This window comes from Hippoglossus stenolepis, chromosome 20 (genome assembly GCF_022539355.2).
Source record: "Hippoglossus stenolepis isolate QCI-W04-F060 chromosome 20, HSTE1.2, whole genome shotgun sequence".
Classification (NCBI taxonomy): Eukaryota; Metazoa; Chordata; class Actinopteri; order Pleuronectiformes; family Pleuronectidae; genus Hippoglossus; species Hippoglossus stenolepis.
The window spans coordinates 12,064,020-12,081,660 of record NC_061502.1 but is presented as its reverse complement, the minus strand read 5'-3'; the positions used below and the strand labels follow the sequence as shown (position 1 = coordinate 12,081,660).

General features: G+C 42.2%; 2 protein-coding genes and 1 long non-coding RNA gene across 5 annotated transcripts in view; 1 reads left to right on the top strand and 2 right to left on the bottom strand.

Annotated features, from left to right (window-relative positions):
• Nucleotides 1-10,646, bottom strand: part of rps6kc1 (ribosomal protein S6 kinase polypeptide 1) — a 21,161-nt gene extending 10,515 nt beyond the window's left edge. Inside the window, exons 1-12 of one of the 3 annotated variants that reach the window (XM_035144156.2) lie at nt 10,450-10,646; nt 9,439-9,474; nt 8,129-8,249; nt 7,709-7,824; nt 7,506-7,599; nt 7,347-7,400; nt 6,800-7,222; nt 6,242-6,366; nt 5,968-6,066; nt 3,777-3,824; nt 3,142-3,274; nt 52-1,686 (exon numbers count right to left, since the gene is read on the bottom strand). In XM_035144156.2, the coding sequence (XP_035000047.2) occupies nt 52-1,686; nt 3,142-3,274; nt 3,777-3,824; nt 5,968-6,066; nt 6,242-6,366; nt 6,800-7,222; nt 7,347-7,400; nt 7,506-7,599; nt 7,709-7,824; nt 8,129-8,249; nt 9,439-9,474; nt 10,450-10,551 (2,986 nt within the window). In that variant the 5' untranslated portion in view covers nt 10,552-10,646. The remainder of the gene's footprint in view (nt 1-51; nt 1,687-3,141; nt 3,275-3,776; nt 3,825-5,967; nt 6,067-6,241; nt 6,367-6,799; nt 7,223-7,346; nt 7,401-7,505; nt 7,600-7,708; nt 7,825-8,128; nt 8,250-9,438; nt 9,475-10,449) is intronic. The other 2 variants (XM_035144157.2, XM_035144158.2) reach the window with 2 other exon arrangements.
• Nucleotides 1-17,641, top strand: part of LOC124851197 — a 22,452-nt gene extending 4,811 nt beyond the window's left edge. The window contains exon 3 of the long non-coding RNA XR_007032279.1: nt 16,696-17,641. This is a non-coding gene — a long non-coding RNA (uncharacterized LOC124851197). The remainder of the gene's footprint in view (nt 1-16,695) is intronic.
• On the bottom strand, nt 11,052-16,875 carry moxd1l (monooxygenase, DBH-like 1, like). Its single transcript, XM_035144159.1, has 13 exons — nt 16,561-16,875; nt 16,281-16,427; nt 15,380-15,532; nt 15,127-15,210; nt 14,761-14,916; nt 14,542-14,644; nt 13,438-13,610; nt 13,257-13,345; nt 12,948-13,044; nt 12,762-12,821; nt 12,285-12,403; nt 12,037-12,133; nt 11,052-11,633 (listed from the first exon to the last, which is right to left on the bottom strand). The coding sequence occupies exons 1-13, from the start codon at nt 16,828-16,830 to the stop codon at nt 11,481-11,483; spliced, it is 1,701 nt and encodes a 566-aa protein (XP_035000050.1). The 5' UTR covers nt 16,831-16,875; the 3' UTR covers nt 11,052-11,480.

Sequence of the window (17,641 nt, the reverse complement as noted above, 5' to 3'; positions counted from 1 at the left end):
ACATGCCACCGAGAGTTTACACACATTACACAGAGTATGTAAATGTCGAACCTTGGTGGTCGAGCAGGATGTTGTTGGGGTTCAGGTCTCGACAGATGATACCTTCTTGGTGCAGTGAATCCAGAGCTGTCACCATCTCTACAGCCCAGCGTCGAACAAACTCCTCCGGTATACGAGCTTGGGATGCAGCCAGCGACAGCTCGTCCAGCTTCGCGAACAGCCGCGATACTTTTTTATCAAACTCACTGACACTTTTATTGCTAACAACTCCTGATAATTCACCATCAAGATGTAATAAACCCTCGACCACAGCACAGGCCTCTGTCCCGTACACGTCTGGGATAGAGGCTGCACTGGGGTCTGTGTTTATTCTCGTACTGGCCTCTGGTTTTTCACTACTTGAGTCAGCTCCTGGAGTTTCTGAGTCGAGAGGAAGGTCATTATTTTGGCATTCATCAGAAACCGTTTTGTCAGAGGCCTCTATGCCAAATGCCAGGCTGTAGTCATCCCACAATGAGTTGAGTGGAGAGGAGGATGCAACACTGGTGTCGCAGGCTGCAGAGGCTGTACACAGAGATGACAGCTCCTGCTCCAGTGTCTGCTCCTCCTCCTCCGGCTGGCTGTGAAGCTGTAAAACATCTGGCTGGATGCACTTCTGAGGAGAGGCTGTGGCCTCGAGGCCCAGACACACTCCCGAGGTCTCCAGTTCCTCCTGTGACGAGTCTACGGTCCCACTCATTGCAGGAAGGTTGACCAGGAGATCTGGTGGGTGACCCTCGTCCGCCACTACCGCCTCTTTAAATGAGATGACTGGCACTGACTCATTGGAGCCTTTATCACTGCAATCTAATGACCAAAGCTCCGAGCTGTGGCCCTTGACCTCCTGAGCCAGCTCTGGAAGATCTTCAGGGATGTCCGAGCCCAGGTCAGACGTAGACAAAAGCGGGACCTGCTTATTAGGGGGGCGCTGCTCTCCAAAGTCGAGACAGGTCACCTCGCTTGCACTGTCTTTGCTGTCAATACGGAAAAACTCCATTGGCGTGTGCTTGGACTGATCCAGTGACAGGGGCACAGCAGGAGAGGGTAAAGGACTAAAAACTTCCCCGTGGTCCTGTCCCTCGCTGTGGTCTTGCTCATTGTCGTGGGTGTGGCCACTTTTGTCGGATGACTCGGTGAAGAAGCCAAGTTCCTGAGAGCTGAGAGGTGACGAGAGGCTGTCGTTGCTCATCAGCGATCGGCTACGTGAGGAAGTGGTGGTCGTCACAACGGGCACTTCCAGTGACAGCATTTCCTGTTCACTCTTCGCTTCTTCCTCCTCAAGTGCATCTGGTTCTACTTTGTCTTGTTCATACTCATTGCAAAGAGTCAAATAACTGTTGGTGCACTCTTCCTCAGAGTTGGCTCCAGAGTCTGACTGGGCCCCCGTTTGTTTGATAAGCCTGGTGGGAAGAACTCTTTTAAGATGCGCGATGATGTTTCCTCCCTTTTTCTGCAGCTCTGAGACAGAAATAGAACCAGCGACGGGCCCTGAACCTGAACCGGCTGAGTCTACATCCAGCTGTGGTACAGCAGGTTGTGGGGTGTGCACAGCCGTTGTGTGGCTCTTCTGAATGAAAGGAATGTCAAAGCTCTCCTCGGGGCTTGAAGTATGTAGGTACTTTTCAATGTGTGACCACAGTTTTCCACCTGAAGATGAAAGAAACAGGGACGTTAGAGACAGAAAAGCAGGCTACGGATATAGCTGATATTTTGAGGAGGAATGAGAAAATTGACAGAAAGCATTTCTAGATAATTTAGTCCTTTTCCACTGAATGAACTTTTCCATGAATGTTTTCAGGAACTCAGCAACTTCAGCTTGTTCTCCAAAAGCTCTCGAATCTCTTTGTCTTTCCAAGTTGACATCTTCATTTGCCTCTTCTACATGTATGGCACCACTTTTTTTATTCTGAGATATTAGTATTTTTCTGTTTCAGTTTTGTGTCGGTCACATGTTAGAAACATCATTAACGCGCCCCCACAAATTTTGACACAGGGACTTCAAGATTGGAGAAAGATACAGGGGCCACTTTAAAGCCCTTAACATTTTTAAACTGACTTTCTCCTGTCTAATTTTTATTGTTCTTAAGATGAGATGAAAGCACAAATGCAACTGCACTAAAGGGACAATTTGGTGAAAAATGTCATTATTTTCCACTTAGTGAGTAACAAAGGTAAACAAAAACAATTGTGACTGAAACCACTTTGGTTAAATGGGATTTGGGCTTGTGTATGTTTTAGGTTCCCAGTGTATTGTTAGTGTTTTTAACTTGTGTAACACACACACACACACACACACACACACACACACACACACACACACACACACACACACACACACACACACACACACACACACACACACACACACACACACACACACACACACACACACACACACAGCTGTAGTGTGAGCAATTGGAAGCCAGCATCTGTTGTGTGTGATGAGAATGGATAGGGAGTTCACAGTGATGATAATGATAGCGGGGCAGCTCGATGGCTTAGAAAGTAAAACCATCCATATGTTGTTTTGTCCAATGTCACTCAGGTCACTGCCTCCCTCCCTCTGCCTGTCTATCCTCATTCAACCTGTCAGCGGCTAACAACATACTATAGAAGCATAAGGAGCGACCCTGGATTCTCTGAATAACAGAGCCGGGACGCAACAATGGGGAAACTGCCTTTTGTGGGATTTGATCGGCTTTATTAGATCATGTTTTACAGCCCCATATGATATTCAATACAGTGCACTAATATTAGTGCAGGGCGGTTATGGAGTACACCAGATTGAAAAGGTTACAGGGCATTAAAAAATATGGCCGCATCACACCGTATGCACTCACCCACACACACACGCAACCTACACACATCCTAGAGTGAGTGGGATGTAAGGAGGCCCAGGTGTTGGCATAGCTAATGAAGCATGGTGCCACCTGGTATTCAGAATAATGACCTGTGACACACACCCATCTCTATCAAACATCTGTCTGGAACAAGGGCAGAGAGAGGGGTGGGAGACGAGAGAGAGAGATCAGGTGAAGGAGGGGACAGAAGATGAAAGGGGGAAGATGAAACGGATGAGCGTGAGATGTGTGCAAGTCGTACCTTCGGCGTACTGCAGCAGAAGGAAAACTGTGTTTTCAGAGACGACAAACTTCCTCAGCTGTACCATGTGGGGCACAGAATGAGGCATGATGGTCCTCTTAGTCCGCCCACAATCACTGCTCTTCCTCAGACCCTGCAACAAGAAATAGTGGAGGAGGGAAGGAGGTGAGCAATTCAAATCAAAGTAGGCACAAAAAAACAGAAGACGGGAGGAGGAAGAGGGTGGTGAGTGTTTATAGCGTTTCTTTGAGAGTGTGGCAAAGGAGAAAGCTCCCATTAACAAAGTGCCAGCTATGCCCCAAAGTCACTGGATTCATCAAGCCACATACAGCGCGTGACTTTAAAAGAGCCACATAAATCCATCAGTGCTACACGTAAAGTTCACATTGGCTGCAAGTGTGTGTAGGTATGTGTGTGCGCGCATGTGTGTGTAGTCATCTGTGCCTGTGCTGTGCGTTGGCATCTGGCACACGTCTCACACCTGAGAGCAGAGGAGCTGACAGGGACAGGCCCATTAGAATCAATTACAGCGGTCACACACAGGGGCTTCTGGCACACTTCAGTTACACTTACAGTTGGGAAGACCAGGATGAGGGACACACAAACACACACATACACATACACACTACACTTACTTTCAGGATGAAAGTCTCTTCTGTTCTCTTGTCCATGACCAGAAGAACCTGTGATGGAAGAGTGCCATTAAATGACATGTTTGAACAGACGCGCACAGTCTAAGATTGTGTATTGGTTGTGTCCTCCAGCAGTGTTTTTCAATGACTGGGTCAGGGCACACATGAGGGTCACTGAAAGATAAATGTAGGTCCCTGAATTATACCAGAAAATCTGTGTGTGATAACAATAAAGAGGGATCAATGCTATGAATCATTTTTTTCATCAATAAGTTACAGCCAAATCAATCATTAATTGATAAGTTGACAGAAAATCAAATCTGCACCATGTTCCACACACTCATAAATATCAGTCCCCTAAATCGATTTTTTAGGTTTAAGTAGTTTTTGCATAATCTTACTAACTAACAAACAAATGCAGACAAAACATAACCTCAAGGTGGAAGTAATCCAAAATTATTATTGAAAATAATTCAGGTTTTAAATGACACCAAAAGGACATAGGAGCCAAACTACTGCTCATAGTTCATATGAGTTGCACACATATATTTACCCTGCTCCTAAAGTTTTAAAATGTTGGACCACATGTGTTGTGAACAATATTTCACCACAGGTCTGTGCAATGCATCATTGCAGACATTGTAATATCTGGCAGTGCCGTTGCTACATTCTCTGAACGTTTCTCCCATCTGCACACACATTAAAACAGAAAAAGAGGCTCCCACCATTTCATCTCACTTTCCTTTCGTTTCTCTCCCTCTGTCTCTCCTTTCTTCCTAATGTCTTTATTTCATCCTGCCTCCCGCCCTCCTCTTCGCTCTGACATCTCCATTGCTCTCCTGCTCCCTCGTCGTCTCGAGGGAGAGCTTGAGCATATGTGCGTGACCTGCTGTGTGTTTGTGCGCGGCGCCGTGCGTGCGTATGTTTTGGTGGGTGCGTTCCCTCCATGTGACCCTGGCTGGGACCAAACAGGTGCGGGCTAAATGGATATGAATGGAGCTGTGAGTAAACAGAGTGCCGGTGCTAGCCAGGGCGCTAATATAATTAAGACACAAACATCAGGGAAGGGGGAGGTGGAGTGGAGGGGCATGGGAGGGGGGGCACCGGGGTGAGGAGCTCTCTCCATCTGTCCCCTCTGTCCCCATTAAAAGTGAAAGGAGGAAGGAGGAGGAGGAGAAAGAGCAAAGGAAAGCGAGGCCATTTCTGTATAGCTTTGTTTTCACTTACGGTGTTTATTCTGTGCTTGATTCGTTTCTGAAATATTGTGGATTTTAAGTGCATCTCTGTAGAGTAACACATGTTGTTTCAACATTTTCCTTAGGGTTTTTGTGTGTGTATGTATCCAGGATGAGCATCATTGATTCAATACTGTGTGCTACTCTCTGAGCTGCTTGCCAAGTCATTTCATGGCTGAGTGCTGAAGTTGCTTCGCCGGCAGCTGGTTGAGGGGACCGGCAACCCAAACTGACCTTGTGGTAGTCATAACTGACGCTAAACATACACACACTCAGCCCTTACTACTCCATCCAGTAAATCTATTAGGTTTTATTGCCTCAGATTAAAGAGATGGTCGAAGAAGGAAAGGACACGAGGAGGAGAAATTTGGGGATGGATACCATCCACATTTATCTAGGCTGGCACAAATTGTTACATAAATGAGCCTCTGCTGCAGCTAAGTCTAATTATTCTGTTATGTTATTTTTTTTCATTTCACCTTAAAACCTTTGATATTCAAGGAGAAAAACTCTGACATTGCATCAGGCAAAGTAAAAGCAGTACTAACGTTGATTTATCCACATGCTAGAAAAAAGGATTAACAGATTATGATTGTAACTTCAAAATAAAAATCCTGTTTTTAGACTTGCACCTAATAAAGTGTGACTACTATTTGAGCCCAAGCGGATTATTAAAATATGTGCAAAAAGATATCTTGCCAGATGTCAACAGTTTTGAGGAAAACATACAGGCAACTGTAAAGGCATTGTCATCGCTGCTCCCTTCATTTCTATCAGACTATAAAGTAAATATTGATATTTGTTGATGTGTTTAGCTACACGTGGAATCTATTGCACTTCTGTCCGTCACGTTTTTTTGGTAGTTTTTCCTTACTCTCGTTAAGCTCTATGAGACAAATTGTAATATGTGAATATGGGCTATACAAATCAAATTTGATTGAGTGATTGAATAAACTGACCTTATCTATGACCCCCAACACCCTGTATGCTCTCAGCTCATCAGATGGACTCTGCTGGCCTGCTCTGCTGGTGGAAGGGCAGCACTGTGCCCCCAAAGCCTTGAAAAAGAGAGAAACATGTCTGTGGTTAAAGGGTGTGAACCGGCACAGCAGGGGCAACAGATTATCACCTTGATGTTGGGATCAGATCAGATGCTGACATAATTATAAAAAAAACATAATTAATGGTTTAAATATTTTAACAGCCATAATTTCACATTTTCATCCCACTCACTACTGTTTGCGTTGACCCTTGACCCATGTTGCTTCTCAGATGCTGACTGGATATCTGTTCTGCACGCATCAGGTAGTCCGCAGTCTTCTTCTTCACTGCCTCTCGTCGTGTGGGACTGGCCTCACCTACAACAGGGATGAAATAAAAAACTTGAATTATTGAATTAACTGAATTACTTACAATAATAAACTGTTTGCCTCATAATTAGGGAGACGCTGACAGAATCACAGCCTATGTAAACACAAGGCCTACCAATCCAGCTGAAATACATTATTTATTACCACTTGGTATAATGTAAGGATCTTAGAAGGCTGCAGCAATTTGTGTTACTTTGGATTAGTTACAACGGGATGCTCTAGGGCACTGGTGTGGTCTGTGGAGGATTTTTAAGTCAGGAAGTCAGTGTAACACTACTCAATTTATCATCAAACTTAAGTCTACAGTGACATGAACTGTCATATTCAAAAGTTTTGTGACAGTACTTTTAATTATTGGACTTAAATGGTTCTTTAGAGGACTCCACTGCAGAAACAGCATCCAGCTCCTGACCAAACTGACCTTGCACTCCTTGCAGTAGCAGGTCCACTCCACTGCGATAATAAGAAAAAGCTGCCTGGTAGTCCTGCTCTTTCTCCTTCTGTACAGCCACGCAGATGAGCTCGCTGGCTTTTTCTAGGTAGTCTGACTTAACGTCCTTGTGTTTGCCACCGCTGACTTTCTTCAAAGTGCCAGAAAAGAGAGGCGTCCGGCCTGGCCAGCTGACCTCGGGGTTAGGGGCTGAGGAGGCAGGGACTGGGCTAGGAGATGGGGAGCGGTGGTCGTGCAGGGAGGGCAAGCGAGGGCTGCAGCTGCTGCTAATGTGGGAAGCTCCCCCCTGTGGCTGGTTTGGGGAGGTGCGGCCTGAGGCCATGCCATCATCCAGCTCAGCCAAAGAGTCTGTATCCACAGCCAGGGAGGTCAAGTCACTGTCACTGGACGGGCCTGAGCAGGGACGGATGCCAGGGTCAATACTGACATCTATAAACACTACATAATAAGTCTATATATGCCAAACCAAAAACAATAGTATATTTAATGTCATTCTGATTCAAAGAACACACTCTACCTCCATACTCAGACGTGATAGTCAAATCATCTGCACCACTGAAGTCCCTTTGAACTGAAAAACATGTCCATACATCTCTGAGTAAGTTTGAATTTACAGCAACAGTAAATTAAGAGTAGAGACTGATTACGAGGAAGAGTTAAGTGTCTGTGATCGTACCGTCAGAGCTGCAGTCTGATAAACTATCTGCCAGGAAATCTGAAAAGGGCTCAGCTGGTCCAATGAGCTCTGAGCCGTCGTGGACCTCACCTCCCTGGAAAGATATTTAAATCATAGTCCACAGTAAATTATGTGTTGCTGTGTGTGTGTTTCTGTGTGTATGTGTGGATGTGTTTCTGTGTGTTTGTGTGTGTGTACTGTACCTTAAAGAAATCTTGGATGTGCTGACTGCTGTACAGAGCAGGGATATTAGCAGAGAACTGTAGCAGATCCTCAGAGCACTGTCTTCTCTCCTCAATCACTGAGTCATCAAAACGACCTGCACATGAACATACAAGGACACTGTTAAAAGAGATTTTTTTTCCTCTCCCGATTGTCAAGTTTTTGCTCATTGTGGGAACTGCAGAGTTTACTTTTATTATATTGTTAACTGAATTAATTAAAATGAATGCAAAGTCTTTCACTATTACAGTTTTCATTTGCCGCTTTAAGATAACTATCAAATGTTAATGGTTCCACAGGACAATACAAATCAAGCAGGAGATGTCTCTGCACATCTAGGTCCAATACAAACATCAGGGCAGATGTTTGACACAAGGAAATTAAGGAGGTTAGTTTCTTACCAAAGACCTTGGCCTTGGCAAAAGGAGGAAACAGCTCTGACTGGCTACATACATCCTTGTGCAGCTGCCAGAGATTGTGATGAAGCTTCCGGAAATCACTGTATCTCTTCCACACTGTTATCTACAGAAAGAGAGAGAGAGTGGAGATGGATGAAGATAGAGGAGAATACGCTGACTTAAGGAAGGGAAGTTAGGGAATCAAATGGATTATTTCAATGTACTTTAGGAAACGCTGCTTGAGTAACTCAATATTGTACTTGTCTGTAAAAGTAATCTCATTATCAATTGACTTTAGAGAACTTAAACAACAGCACAGCCTAAAACTAGGATGGATTTTAATGTCAGTTATGTGAACACATAAACCAGTGTAACCAACTAAACATACAAGTCACAACATTAGACACAAACCTGGATCAAGTAATTCCTTACTCTGTAAGATGAAGCAAAACATGATGTTGGGAGACAAATCTGGTTTGCTAAGTTCTTGTCTGAGCTGCTGGTGAGAGACAAACTGGGTTGAGCACCACTCCCAAACTGGAGCACCACTAAGTAATAGAGGTAAGCTGTTTTCAGGCATCTTAGACACACATGCAGTAATTGACATCATGCTGGCTGCATTAGCACTGGGTCCAGGACAGACTGCATTCCTGAGTGTTTCAGAAGCAAGAGAGCAGTATTTTTACTGCATGTTGTGAGAAAAACTAATATTCTAGGAGTTGTTTTAAACCATTTAAGAACTGATGTCTGAAGACAAATCCTACAAATTGTCTGGCTGATGAGACTGTAGTTTTTAAATTTGACAGGCCTCGTGTAACGTTTAATCTGTGGACAATTGCAATGTCACAAAAATGCACAATGACTAAATGAGAGCAAAAGAGGAATGACTTTTTTTTTTCCTGATAGATGATGAAATGAATTATCTTCTAAATTGAATTTTCCAGTCAAAAAAATGACGGCTTGTTTTGTACAATCTCATATGTAAGGAGGCAGATGAGAAAAGCAGATTAAAAAAACGTAGATCGTTTAAACGCATTTGTTGAAAAGTACTGCATATCAAATGATTTATTATATTAGTCTTGTGCGGTCTAAACCAACGTAGGCTGAGGAAAATTCCTTTGAAAACATTCCACGTCCTTTCTGAAGAAAGTCGGCAGTTTGCTGAAGCTTTGCACACACACACACACACACACACACACACACACACACCACACACACACACACACACACACACACACACACACACACACACACACACACACACACACACACACACACAGTCGTCATATAAAAAGAATGGCTTGGTGTCTTACCTCTTGAACATCTTCTGGGTTCTTCCTGGAGATAATCTGTGTGGAGGAGGGAGAGGAGAGCTCAGAGGGAAAGCTGATGTTTCTGCAAGGGCCACAACCAAGTGTGGGGCTATCACAAGTATGAGCCGGGACCCAGTCTGAGCGTGACAATGAGTGCATTATGGAGCCAGTGACGGAAGTCTTGAGAGTTAGAACGAGAGACATCACTGACATTCATAACAAACAGGAGCCCAGGCAGCAGGAGATGTAGAAGCCTCAGCCTGTCCTTATCCTGACTTACTGAACAGAGCATGTGCAGATGAAACTAAATGGAGGATATGTCAGCACTCTAATTAAACTAGAGTGCTGACATTTCTCAATGTCAGCACTTGATCTGGGAGTTTCTGCTTATTATCACTGAGAATAGGGAACTAGACCTGAAATTAGAAGGCTTCAAATGCCCCAGTGTTTTTTCTGTTTGAAATATTTTCAAAAGCACAGAGGCCCTTCACTCTGGAAAATATATTTTTTATAGTTAATGCCATTGACATGTTAGTGATGAAGATAACTCAGGCTTTGACATTTCTCCATCTCAGCTTCCTGTCTGGCTCCTGATCCCAGTTAACACTCATTACTGCTTTAATGTCAATGGGAATCATGCCTGAGAATATGATGACAACACAAACCAGCCTATTCTCGTAAACACTGGGACCACAATGGCCGTTGTTTACTGGGAGGCTACATGTAGCAGCATCTTGACTACAGGCTCTTTAACTGTCCAGCTCTGGGTAAACACAGCACATCAGTGTTGCAAATGGTGTAAATTAGCAGCTTGACAACCCAATGGGAGTGAAAAAGCCCAAATGTTAAAAACCCAATGAAGTCTAAATGTGCCTATTAGCTTTAACTGCGGTGCCCACAAGAGCTAGTTACCACTGCCAGGCTAACAACACTGTGTTTGCATCTCACCAGCTAGCTAACAGCAACTAGCATTAGCCTAGCTGTCGGGGTGTCCATCCCCCCTCTGCTTACCCGAGCGGTGACTTTATACACCGTGTAACCTTTCTGGTGCTTCTTCGGGTCCGTGACTGTATAAAACCGAGCGAGTTCTCCTCTGTCCCGCTGCGATATCATCCTGAGAGTGACCACATCGCCAAAGCTAATAGCCTGCTAGCCGCTCACATTCATTCTCTGACAGCAAGCCGCACAGTGACAGGCAGGCAAACAAGCTAGAGCTCCCCCCCGAGGAGAGCCGGAGGAACTGCATGCTGTAATGTCACTTTCATTCTCTTTTTATTTTTCGACCGAGATGACTCCAGCTTCTTAAATCTCATATTTATCCTTTATTAAGTGATTGGCTCTGTTTACAATAAACAATCAGAAGTACAAATAATAAACACAGTTAACTCAACAAACAGTGATAATATGAGATAGTGCCATATATTCTAACAGTGGCATGTACATGGACTAAATGAGAAATATAAAAGATAAAGTTGGGCTACAGCTCTCACTCTGTTTCGTGTCCATATCATGTCCATATTGATATAGTTATAATATATGTATAAAATACATTATTATATATATATATATATATATATATATATATATATAGATATTGGCATCTTTATATATATTCTATGGTAGTAGATTAAAATGTCTCCAGGCAGATATGGCCCACTAATATATGCTTTTATAAAACAGAGTTTAAAGTGAGATAGCAATGTTAATCTCAGTACGATAATCAATAGTTGCTGAATAACATGACACCTGATCCTTGATTTAAAGTGAACCCCAAAGAGAAAAGATATGAAAAGACAGAAAACACATCAAATGTCATACAAAACAAGTATAAAATAGTAAACACATATATATCTATATATCTATATAGATATATGTATACGTACATAATGGGATGCAGTACAAATATAAAATGGTATGTAGTAACCCTTATTCAATAAAGTTGAATATACCCAATTCCATTTTATCAGTCAAACAGATCTTATCATCGGTGCTTTCCTTTATGAAGATTACAATGGATTTGATCTGTTGCTCATAAAAAGACTTTACATTATTGCAGTCCAGAGCAGCAAAAGCATGATTCCTCCTGGGTTCATTATCCAGGAAGTGTAGAGTCGAGTTGACGCTCTCGAACAAGTGAAAGTCGGATTCTTCTTCATCTCCCTGATGAAGCCATTTATGTTGTACGTGAGATTGTGCTGTGGAAAAGAATATATCATATAAAAATCACCTTTTTACTGTACTTCAGAAAACAAGACTGAAACACCAACAAGTCTATTTTGTTTTAGTGGCTTTAACTTAAATGCCACATACACCTACAGGAAGATGAACACTTTGTCCATGATCATTTGATAAATACACAAAACTCTCAAAGCTGTACAAAATTAAATTTGGTGGACGTGTGAAGGACAAAAGTAAATGTTTGTTAAAGTGCAGATCTCAAGCAAAAAGATGAAATAAAAATGCTGTATAATATATAAGCAGTCAAGAAAATGTTCTATATACGTAAACACAAAGGAGACAATGACCGAATGTTGTTCCTTTTCATTACATTGAATGTGGGGAAGAGAAGTCACTGTCACACAGCTTATATTTACTTACATCAACATCGGTGAGCATCTGAATCTGTGGAAGGCTCTTCAGCACATTCTCATACTCGACAATCTCATCATGGCTTAGCGTGGTGTTGTCAGTCACCCTGTCGGAAAACAGAACAAAGCAACTTGGCCAAAGAGCATATCAACATATAACTGCTTAAAAACATAATGTATCAAAACTGTGAACCAGAAGCGGTGCTACAGATTCAGTCTTGGCACGAATGTCATGTGATGCAGTGCATCAGGTCTCACTCGTAGGATGTGTTCAATAGAGACTGTGTCATTGGGTGGCTTGTACACGAGGTGATCTCGATTGCAGGGTAGTAGAATAGAAAGGCCAAGCACATCTCATCGGTGGTCGCCAACCCCATCTGAAGGAGACAAATGTCATATATCATGAATAATTAATCTATCTATCCATCCATCACCTACACTGCTTATCCTTTGAGGGGGATCTGGACAGGTCTCTTACAGTATTTTCACATGCATTCTATTGATCTATTGAACAGAAATAGTCCAGCTTTAAAATGATATTGCAATAGTTTGGACAGGGAGCAGAGCACAATCAATGATATTCATGTTAATGTGCCTACATCTATTAGTTTTATGATTTAGATTCCTAGTTCTGAAAAGGTTAAAACGGCTCATTTCTTTAATTTAAAGGGTTCATGTTACTCGTTATTCTTTTGCTGTTGTTGGAAGTTCATAATGTAGACAGTATTAACCCACCTCGGTGACTTTAGTGCGATTCAGAGTGCTGTAGGTGCACTCCACTGCAATCTCATCATTCTGTAATTAGAGACAAGTAATTATAGTAATTATTCATTATCCAGCACTGTGAATATTATATAGTGTTAACAGCCGAAACAACTGATATCCCTCTGAAAAACTGTACACTATAAAAAGAGACTATACCGGCTTGATGGTCTTGATATTTCCAATATTGACAATCTGCTGAACCTCAAAGCTGTAGTTTTCATCAACAGCCAAAGAGTCGATCTGCTCTCCATTTCTACAGAGACAGAGAGGTATGAAATAAGGCTCACGCTACGTTTACATAAAAACAATAAACAACCTGTGTCCAAAACTGGATTCACTACCATAACAACAAATTCCTTATTTTGTAGTTACGAACAATTTGTTACAGTTTATACATCAAAATAAATCAAAATTCGAAAACCTCCTCCCTTTGATATTGTCTGATGTAAATTCCCTCTGTCTTACCTGTAGTGGACAGCTCTGACTTTCCTCCCAGCCAAGTGAGTGTGCAACAGGACACCAAACACTTGAAGGTCAGGCACAGAATCCATCGACTAGTGTCAGGAAATAAAGACGATCAAGAAAATCTTCCTCATTTATCTTTAATGAGAACCCCTTAACGTTTGAAATAAGTACCAAACCATACCTGAGAGAAGAGAGAGGTGTTACACATGCCGTAGGTGTGGAACTGAGCGACGTTTGGAGGGATTCTGTATTTTATATGGTCAAAAGGCAGCACACCCGTGGACAGGATGCCCACATCATGCTCCCGGAGTTGGGCTGTGTGGTAGAGTCTGAGTCCTGAGTTGTCTATCCTGCCTGTACAGAGACAGGAGTTTACAAATGTTGCATCCTGGTTATGGGATGCTGAGACTTCAGAACAAAGAAAAGAAGAAATACAGTACAGACACAAAAATGTCAATGTAATGATCATTAGGTTCATAAGGGAGCTATGTCAATACTTAGAAAATGGGTTGAACTGGTTATTTAGTTTGGGCCTAAAAAGTATAAACATAAAAGAGATAATTGTGTGTTGCAAACAGCAGGATTGCTGCTCACAAGCATCAGGTATGTGGAGGCCCTAACAGGTGCTGCTGGTTGCATCTTGGGAGGTGTAGAACCAATTCGATCAGGACTTGAAATATGCTATGAACTTTATTATCGCTGAAGTTCTAGAATTACAGCTGCGATATTGTCCATATTAATCAATCAATTGTATTCTATTGAATAAAAAAATATTTGTATTTCATAGTATTGTAAGTTGTATTTTTTAGGGATGCAATATCACCTGTGACCAATCTCCTGTAACAGTAGTTTCTTTCTTTATTTATAAGTTTTCATATTTTTTTAGATATCTTTGGACATTTTGCCTTTATTGGCAGTTCAAGCGCAAAATGGGGAGAGAGAATGGGGAAGACACGCAGCAGAGTACTGAGTCAGAAGCGGGTGCGGCCACTACTTTTATGGATTGAATGGATCAAGATTGGATTTTTAAACATTAACGTTAGAGGTTGTTGTTCATTTAGACAGAACCTTGTATTTGGTTAAAAGCTGATGAACAGTTCAATGTCCAATCAATACTCCTACAGCCTAAAGTCACATGTTCAAAATAATGAAATTGAATAAATGTAGTCATTTAAGCCGACAAAAAACAATATAATATAATATAAAATAATATAATGTCATTTAAGTTCAAGTTATCCATATTTTGTATGTAATTAGTGTTGATTGTATGAAAATTAGTATTTACCTGCTTCAAGGTGGATGTTATTGTAATGGATTTCCAGCCTGTAGAATCTATCACTGTCTTCACCTCCAATAGGAATACCCACATCTGCTGGAAGCTCATACACCTGAGGTTTCAGAGATAAAGTAGGGCACAAGCACATCACTGGCGTCCAATTACAATATAATGAATCTTGGAATTTCTAAATGCTATAAAAGTAGAGAGAATGGAAACTTGACTCACCCCTCCTCCCACTGCCCATGCAGCCACCACCCCAAAGCAAATGTCCCCTTTGTCTCCGATGTAGCAAGGGTTGTCGTACGGCTCGGTCACAGAGGAGGGACAGCTGTACAGTAGCATGTGATGGACAATGTCAGGGTGCTCGATCACTGGGGAAATCTGAGGGAGAGCAGGAGAGATTTTGTGCGATGGGTTTAAAGAATAATAGGAAATGAACCTAAAATAATGCAGCTTTTAATGCAGATCTTCTCCTTTTATATTAGATGGTGTCTAATATAACAATCCCACAGCTAAGAATACTTTAATGTGGGATTTATACTATAAGTACTTTGGTCAGAGCGGTGAAGTATGAAGAAAGAGGATAATTACAAGATATATGTGATGTTTTGTAGGCAAGTTTAGAAGATTCATGACTTTGCAGTGGTAGTAGGTTTGGACAGCAGGGATAGTGATCTGCAAAAAAATTTGAAAAGGATGCGGGTAAATAAACACATCTATCCACATCTTGTTGAATTTGTCTGTAATGAAATTGCAGTTCTCCTGTTAGATAGTATAAAGTACAAAAATCTTCACATATTTGTCTTGTCTATCATCGTCAAAACTGTGTTTAAATCATTGTCACATTTTGCACTGTGGCGCTGATATAGCTGGAGATAGGTTGGGAGGTCCTGGCCATGTAGTTCAGCAGGTTGACCTCCTTGGTGCCTCTGCGGTTACTGTGGTAACTGACCACATCTGTTGTTCCAAAGGCGTAGATCACCTTAATGGGCTTATCCTGTTGGAGAGAGACGGCAACTTTAGTGAAAAGCTGAAGTTCACTGCTCAAGTGATAATGTGGCTTAATTCAGAGGAGAATACAGTATATTTCTCTATTCTTTAAACTAAAAAATCAAGTCTTTATCCCCCCCCGGCTATTTCAAAACATTCCCTGACAATCCAGCTCCCCATGTGCAAATAGGTTTTATTACTAATACCGTATTGTATTTCAGGTGTTCAATGGTAAACAAAATATTGTACACCTCTGGTGCGTCTCATTGTAGCCATTGTATTCATATCTGAAATCGTCCAATGGAAGCCAGCGTGAAGGGAACATTGAGGTGAACCAAACAAAAGATGTCCTATAAGGTGGTTTACATGGTTACAGGTCGGAAACCTGAGCCATACATGCATAATTAGATCAACAATACAAAAGGTTATAGCATTAAAAGTGAAGAGCCAAAAAAGTGGAGAAAGAGCACAACAAAGACGTAAACTCCATGATCTGTAACTACAAACCAAGTTTAAGTGAGGCCTTTATAAGTTAGTGTTGTCATGGAAACAATGGCCTCTTAGACGAAGTAGAGCTCCAACTTATACTTAGATTAAATTGTTCATCCATTTGATTGGATTTTTTTTATCATTTTGCTTTCACACTGTAAAAGGAAATACAATCTCTAAACACAATGTAAATTAAAACTTAATCAGAGGCCAAAGTTATAATTTGAACCAGTATTGAGTCTTCAGTGACTAAGAAAACTTCTTACGTTGATGTGGTAGTCCTGGTCGTCACACGTCTGAAGGGCCCTCTGAAACACCATGATGGTTCGTCCTTCACTTTCAGTCAGAGACAGGAGAGTGTAGCTCTGCTGAGTGTCCTCCAAAGGCATGGTTTTCCCCGTGGCGTGACGATCCTACTGGACAAAAAAGGAAACAAATGGCCAGTAGATGTGTCATATTTGCTGTGGAACATGAAAAACAAATACGCAAGGATTGAGGAAACATAAAACAAACTTCCACATTTTCAAAATGTGGATAATGACTTACTGTGAAGTAGATTCCATTGTGTCCAACTCCCCCTATGACCATATCTGCCCCCTTCATTATTCCGCTGGGACTGAAGCCTAAGCCCACCCAGCCCGTGGTGTTGACAGTCAGTTTGAATGTAATGTCTCCTTTCAGTTTATCAAAGCCCCACTCGAGGCACACCTGACGGTTGAGGTCCAGGTACACCATGAAGGGCATGGAGTGGTCCGACGCCCCCGCTCCCCTCGTCCCGGCCAGGGAGAGGCAGAGGAAAAGAAGCAGAGAGCGCATGATGTCTCTGTGAAGCTGGAAATCTTCACACTGGGCTCAGTGTCTGTGGACCCACCAAACACCCTCCTCCCACCCTCCTCCCACACACACCTGTGCCGTGAGATGAAGCCAGGTGATACAGGCTTCAAAAGTGCACAGTCATTTCACAGCAGGACTTGTGCAGCGATGAACACAACACACACACTTCGGATTTTTGTGCTGAATTTCGCCATAGTTTAAAATGAAAGGGTTTCTTCAATGTTTGTTGTCAATGTCTTTCGCAGTCTTTGGTGTGAGAACAATGGCTGTGGACCTGTCTGAGGCTACTTGGGGTAAACTGTATCCGCCCCCCCTCACTGATATCATCAACCTGCTGTCCCAGTTCTGTTCCTATGTCACATAAATGAGACCAATGTTGTTGAGGTGGTGTTTCTGATATGAATTCTTATTGATATAAATAGAGAGGACAGAATAACACACTGTTGTATAAGACTTTCAAAAACAACTTAAATCTCTGTGTGAATTTAAGTTTTAACTTGAATTTCATTGCGGCTTTATTTTTATACTTTGTGACATTGTTAAGAAACGTCCTAAACAAATAAAACCTCCTGAATATCATTATTATTATCCATACCGTGTGTCCTGGGGGTCGAGAAGACAATCCCAGCGGACACTGGTTGAAAGAACAGGTTGGACAGGTGTCCAGTCCATGGCAGGGCTGACATACAAAGTTACCATGACACCTAACCCCAATCTGCATGTATTTACAGTAGAATGTGGGAGGAGGCCGGAGAAAACCCACGTTAAAAAATAAACCAAGAACTTCTTTGCT

Bases quoted from the DNA above. Each gene is read 5' to 3' on its own strand.
- moxd1l (XM_035144159.1), bottom strand. From the start codon at position 16,830: ATGCGCTCTCTGCTTCTTTTCCTCTGCCTCTCCCTGGCCGGGACGAGG. The intron at 13,611-14,541 runs GTAAATACTAAT...GTCTCTGTACAG, and splicing joins TAACATCCACCTTGAAGCAG to GCAGGATAGACAACTCAGGA. The intron at 13,045-13,256 runs GTAAGACAGAGG...CTGTCTCTGTAG, and splicing joins GTCAGAGCTGTCCACTACAG to AAATGGAGAGCAGATCGACT.